This window comes from Dermacentor andersoni, chromosome 9 (genome assembly GCF_023375885.2).
Source record: "Dermacentor andersoni chromosome 9, qqDerAnde1_hic_scaffold, whole genome shotgun sequence".
NCBI classification, from domain to species: Eukaryota; Metazoa; Arthropoda; class Arachnida; order Ixodida; family Ixodidae; genus Dermacentor; species Dermacentor andersoni.
The window spans coordinates 45,803,878-45,810,000 of NC_092822.1; the positions used below are offsets into that span (position 1 = coordinate 45,803,878).

The window sequence follows — 6,123 nt, forward strand, 5'->3', positions numbered from 1 at the left end:
ACGAGTGCGCCCCTACCACCAAACAGTCTTCCGAAGATACGCACACTGTACACGCACATGACACACTGATGTCTAGCAGGCAACTCCAGGTCCCATCCACACTGGAAGCGAGCAACGATGCAGCTCCGCTCGATTTCATGGGTGATACTGTTGTAGAATAATCCGTACAGCTGTGCTAAAAATTTGCACTTGCACATGTTTAACAAACTTGAGCACGGCATGTCGAACGACCGTGTCAAGCACCTTCCAAGTGGTGCGCACGAGCGTGGCGCCACCAGTGCATGGAGTCCACCAGATGACGCGATCCAGAGGGCAACATTCGCAGTTCCGAGGAAGTAGGACATTAACTTATTCTGTCTACGCATCCATCCTAGCATGAACGTTTCAGTTTTCTCTGCTGCAAAGCAGGACTCACCCATTCAGGTTGCGCCCTTCGTCAAATTGTGGCGGGAAGCGGTCTTGAAAACAGACGGCCACCTATGCTGTTTTCGTAGAATACCTACCAGTGTTCCTGGGTGTCAAAGCAAACATAGGTTGCCACACAAGTGTAAGTGTGGCTGTGGTGCTTGAAGCCACGTGGACCCCGTGGGAACACCTGTGGGAAGCATGGCACGGAGCAGCATAACAGGTTGCGTCAGTAATACTTTAATTGGGCGACTTTGACTTAGAATTCTACAGGTATCGCTCTGTGTAGTGGGCGCTCAGGAATCTTTCACCAAGGAATTATCAGTAGGGAACGGGCTAGAGGCGTTGCTCGGGTGCGCAAGTCTGGCGCTTTGCGTGTCGACGACCAACAGTAGCGGTAGTCCTTGAAGGCCAAGAATAAGTAGACACCCTGCAAACCAACTAGAACATTCACAACACAGTCCAGAACGACATATTCCACAAAGGTTCCCACGAATGCGATAGCCCAGGGAGAGCCCATCACCAACGCCAACCGCACGAAGAGAACCGCATGGGCGTGTTGCCGATTTCTTACACCGCTGACCGTATTCTGTGCCAGGGACGTCTGGCTAACGTAGAACACGACCCTGAGGTAAAACACAAGGCAGCACAGCAGCAACATCGCCACGGGTACCAGAAAGTACACGACCAGACCCCAGAACGTGCCTATCCAGCAGACCAGGCGGCCGTAGCCGGGGTACAGAACAGTTCCGGGTACTGCCAGTTCTACAGCCAATGCTGAGGCGACGACGACGAGAGGCAAGCAGCAGCAGAACATGCCGTAGACTACTGGGACCCTCTCGCGTGATGAGGACAGTTTCAGGGCCGTCAGGCTTCTGCAGATGTCGAAGGACAACGTGCACGTCCAACAGAAGGTTGACAGGAAGCCGTAGTGGACCAGCGCTGCACCTGCCACGCACGCCACGGTGGGAACGTCTAGGCAGCTCGTGATTAGGTAAAGGATCTGGGTGAGCATGAGCGTGACGGAGAGGCACAGCGTGCACTTGGACGCGAAGCTTCGCGACTCCCGGCAGGCGCAAAAGACGACGAGCTTGAGCGCGAGGCAGCATATTGAGAGTGACACGCTGACTAGCGTGACATACTGACGTATGCCACCGTCGCGGGGCGCTTCCTCTGACGGTAGCACCGTGAATGTCTCGTTCTGGTTGCCGTCCCATTCCTGGTCCCTTCTTCGGGGCTCGCTTGACCGCTGTATGTAGCACCGGCCGTCGTGCACAGCGTAGCACGATGGCGTTCTAACAACAGGCTTGAACAAGGCTGCGAGATTTCGATGCTTCGGGACAAATACTCCCGAACGGCTGGGAACGAAATGCCGCGTTGGGCTGCACGACAAGTCTGACAGGTCGACCCCGTTGCATATGGCGCAGTAGACGTTCTTGAAAGTCATGCCATCCGGGTAGTGGTTCGTGACGGGCGCGTAGTATGTCTTGCACTTTTGGGTCACCGTCTCTGGCACCTCTTGCGAGCACGTGTCCGTTAGAACGTCGTCGACACAAGGCCTCAGATACTGCGCTGGCCGGCGACGCGTGAATTTGGGAGGGGCAATAAAACTTTCATTCTTATTTGGATCCCAGGCGTAGCTCCAAAAAGTGGCGTTGGCGATGTCGTTGTTGCAAAGTGCGCAGAATCCGTTTCTGCAAGACATGTATAAACGCTCTCGTTGCTAAAACAGATAAGCAGATTTCTGCAAGGCACGTATAAAAACTTTCGTTAATAAACTAGATAAGAACGTTGTCTTGACTTACGAGCACGAAATTAAATGAGGCATGCGTCTCCTAACAAGCACGCCGAAGACAGCTAAAGTTGCTTGGAGAAAACTCTTGCGAGCCAACTGAAGCACAGCTGCCTTAGAGCAGCCTACACATCGCCCTATTGGCTGCCGCAATGAGTCTTGGGTGGAGTCAAGCCCTCAACGCGCCGCTCTCTACCAAAACAGTAACATTTCATGATTACCAGTGCTGTGCTCGTTCTGAGGACCCCAACAGCGCTTGCCTCGCTATAAATTTTGCTAATAATACATTACATCCCATTGCGAGAGACACTCTTCAAGACTGGTATTGGAGAGTGCAGATATTAAATTAGTTCAATTCAAACGTTGAAGCGCATTGCTTGAGTGCTGCGTTCGAGGCAATTGCTTCAATATCGCCCACACATTTCTGCGCTACGCCCTGAGCAACCCCCTATACAGTTCTAGAGGCGTTCAAATTTGGCCAAAGCCTTTCAGGATCAACCCGTAACCTGCTGTTTAAAAAGAATTTCCAGGAACTATCTATTTAGGTTCCTGCAAAATTAGCTCTCCCTCTGTCTTTATCTCTCAGACAGACAGACAGACAGACAGACAGACAGACAGACAGACAGACAGACAGGCAGGCAGGCAGGCAGGCAGGCAGGCAGGCAGGCAGGCAGGCAGGCAGGCAGGCAGGCAGGCAGGCAGGCAGGCAGGCAGGCAGGCAGGCAGGCAGGCAGGCAGGCAGGCAGGCAGGCAGGCAGGCAGGCAGGCAGGCAGGCAGGCAGGCAGGCAGGCAGGCAGGCAGGCAGGCAGGCAGGCAGGCAGGCAGGCAGGCAGGCAGGCAGGCAGGCAGGCAGGCAGGCAGGCAGGCAGGCAGGCAGGCAGGCAGGCAGGCAGGCAGGCAGGCAGGCAGGCAGGCAGGCAGGCAGGCAGGCAGGCAGGCAGGCAGGCAGGCAGGCAGGCAGGCAGGCAGGCAGGCAGGCAGGCAGGCAGGCAGGCAGGCAGGCAGGCAGGCAGGCAGGCAGGCAGGCAGGCAGGCAGGCAGGCAGGCAGGCAGGCAGGCAGGCAGGCAGGCAGGCAGGCAGGCAGGCAGGCAGGCAGGCAGGCAGGCAGGCAGGCAGGCAGGCAGGCAGGCAGGCAGGCAGGCAGGCAGGCAGGCAGGCAGGCAGGCAGGCAGGCAGGCAGGCAGGCAGGCAGGCAGGCAGGCAGGCAGGCAGGCAGGCAGGCAGGCAGGCAGGCAGGCAGGCAGGCAGGCAGGCAGGCAGGCAGGCAGGCAGGCAGGCAGGCAGGCAGGCAGGCAGGCAGGCAGGCAGGCAGGCAGGCAGGCAGGCAGGCAGGCAGGCAGGCAGGCAGGCAGGCAGGCAGGCAGGCAGGCAGGCAGGCAGGCAGGCAGGCAGGCAGGCAGGCAGGCAGGCAGGCAGGCAGGCAGGCAGGCAGGCAGGCAGGCAGGCAGGCAGGCAGGCAGGCAGGCAGGCAGGCAGGCAGGCAGGCAGGCAGGCAGGCAGGCAGGCAGGCAGGCAGGCAGGCAGGCAGGCAGGCAGGCAGGCAGGCAGGCAGGCAGGCAGGCAGGCAGGCAGGCAGGCAGGCAGGCAGGCAGGCAGGCAGGCAGGCAGGCAGGCAGGCAGGCAGGCAGGCAGGCAGGCAGGCAGGCAGGCAGGCAGGCAGGCAGGCAGGCAGGCAGGCAGGCAGGCAGGCAGGCAGGCAGGCAGGCAGGCAGGCAGGCAGGCAGGCAGGCAGGCAGGCAGGCAGGCAGGCAGGCAGGCAGGCAGGCAGGCAGGCAGGCAGGCAGGCAGGCAGGCAGGCAGGCAGGCAGGCAGGCAGGCAGGCAGGCAGGCAGGCAGGCAGGCAGGCAGGCAGGCAGGCAGGCAGGCAGGCAGGCAGGCAGGCAGGCAGGCAGGCAGGCAGGCAGGCAGGCAGGCAGGCAGGCAGGCAGGCAGGCAGGCAGGCAGGCAGGCAGGCAGGCAGGCAGGCAGGCAGGCAGGCAGGCAGGCAGGCAGGCAGGCAGGCAGGCAGGCAGGCAGGCAGGCAGGCAGGCAGGCAGGCAGGCAGGCAGGCAGGCAGGCAGGCAGGCAGGCAGGCAGGCAGGCAGGCAGGCAGGCAGGCAGGCAGGCAGGCAGGCAGGCAGGCAGGCAGGCAGGCAGGCAGGCAGGCAGGCAGGCAGGCAGGCAGGCAGGCAGGCAGGCAGGCAGGCAGGCAGGCAGGCAGGCAGGCAGGCAGGCAGGCAGGCAGGCAGGCAGGCAGGCAGGCAGGCAGGCAGGCAGGCAGGCAGGCAGGCAGGCAGGCAGGCAGGCAGGCAGGCAGGCAGGCAGGCAGGCAGGCAGGCAGGCAGGCAGGCAGGCAGGCAGGCAGGCAGGCAGGCAGGCAGGCAGGCAGGCAGGCAGGCAGGCAGGCAGGCAGGCAGGCAGGCAGGCAGGCAGGCAGGCAGGCAGGCAGGCAGGCAGGCAGGCAGGCAGGCAGGCAGGCAGGCAGGCAGGCAGGCAGGCAGGCAGGCAGGCAGGCAGGCAGGCAGGCAGGCAGGCAGGCAGGCAGGCAGGCAGGCAGGCAGGCAGGCAGGCAGGCAGGCAGGCAGGCAGGCAGGCAGGCAGGCAGGCAGGCAGGCAGGCAGGCAGGCAGGCAGGCAGGCAGGCAGGCAGGCAGGCAGGCAGGCAGGCAGGCAGGCAGGCAGGCAGGCAGGCAGGCAGGCAGGCAGGCAGGCAGGCAGGCAGGCAGGCAGGCAGGCAGGCAGGCAGGCAGGCAGGCAGGCAGGCAGGCAGGCAGGCAGGCAGGCAGGCAGGCAGGCAGGCAGGCAGGCAGGCAGGCAGGCAGGCAGGCAGGCAGGCAGGCAGGCAGGCAGGCAGGCAGGCAGGCAGGCAGGCAGGCAGGCAGGCAGGCAGGCAGGCAGGCAGGCAGGCAGGCAGGCAGGCAGGCAGGCAGGCAGGCAGGCAGGCAGGCAGGCAGGCAGGCAGGCAGGCAGGCAGGCAGGCAGGCAGGCAGGCAGGCAGGCAGGCAGGCAGGCAGGCAGGCAGGCAGGCAGGCAGGCAGGCAGGCAGGCAGGCAGGCAGGCAGGCAGGCAGGCAGGCAGGCAGGCAGGCAGGCAGGCAGGCAGGCAGGCAGGCAGGCAGGCAGGCAGGCAGGCAGGCAGGCAGGCAGGCAGGCAGGCAGGCAGGCAGGCAGGCAGGCAGGCAGGCAGGCAGGCAGGCAGGCAGGCAGGCAGGCAGGCAGGCAGGCAGGCAGGCAGGCAGGCAGGCAGGCAGGCAGGCAGGCAGGCAGGCAGGCAGGCAGGCAGGCAGGCAGGCAGGCAGGCAGGCAGGCAGGCAGGCAGGCAGGCAGGCAGGCAGGCAGGCAGGCAGGCAGGCAGGCAGGCAGGCAGGCAGGCAGGCAGGCAGGCAGGCAGGCAGGCAGGCAGGCAGGCAGGCAGGCAGGCAGGCAGGCAGGCAGGCAGGCAGGCAGGCAGGCAGGCAGGCAGGCAGGCAGGCAGGCAGGCAGGCAGGCAGGCAGGCAGGCAGGCAGGCAGGCAGGCAGGCAGGCAGGCAGGCAGGCAGGCAGGCAGGCAGGCAGGCAGGCAGGCAGGCAGGCAGGCAGGCAGGCAGGCAGGCAGGCAGGCAGGCAGGCAGGCAGGCAGGCAGGCAGGCAGGCAGGCAGGCAGGCAGGCAGGCAGGCAGGCAGGCAGGCAGGCAGGCAGGCAGGCAGGCAGGCAGGCAGGCAGGCAGGCAGGCAGGCAGGCAGGCAGGCAGGCAGGCAGGCAGGCAGGCAGGCAGGCAGGCAGGCAGGCAGGCAGGCAGGCAGGCAGGCAGGCAGGCAGGCAGGCAGGCAGGCAGGCAGGCAGGCAGGCAGGCAGGCAGGCAGGCAGGCAGGCAGGCAGGCAGGCAGGCAGGCAGGCAGGCAGGCAGGCAGGCAGGCAGGCAGGCAGGCAGGCAGGCAGGCAGGCAGGCAGGCAGGCAGGCAGGCAG

The 6,123-nt window shown here is 64.5% G+C and overlaps 1 protein-coding gene across 1 annotated transcript in view; it reads right to left on the reverse strand.

Moving 5' to 3' along the window:
• Positions 1-499: 499 nt before the first annotated feature.
• Positions 500-6,123, reverse strand: part of LOC126528517 (uncharacterized) — a 41,326-nt gene continuing 35,702 nt past the window's right edge. Inside the window, exons 10-11 of the mRNA XM_055069041.2 lie at positions 989-2,099; positions 500-595 (exon numbers count right to left, since the gene is read on the reverse strand). Of these exons, the coding sequence (XP_054925016.2) occupies positions 500-595; positions 989-2,099 (1,207 nt within the window). The remainder of the gene's footprint in view (positions 596-988; positions 2,100-6,123) is intronic.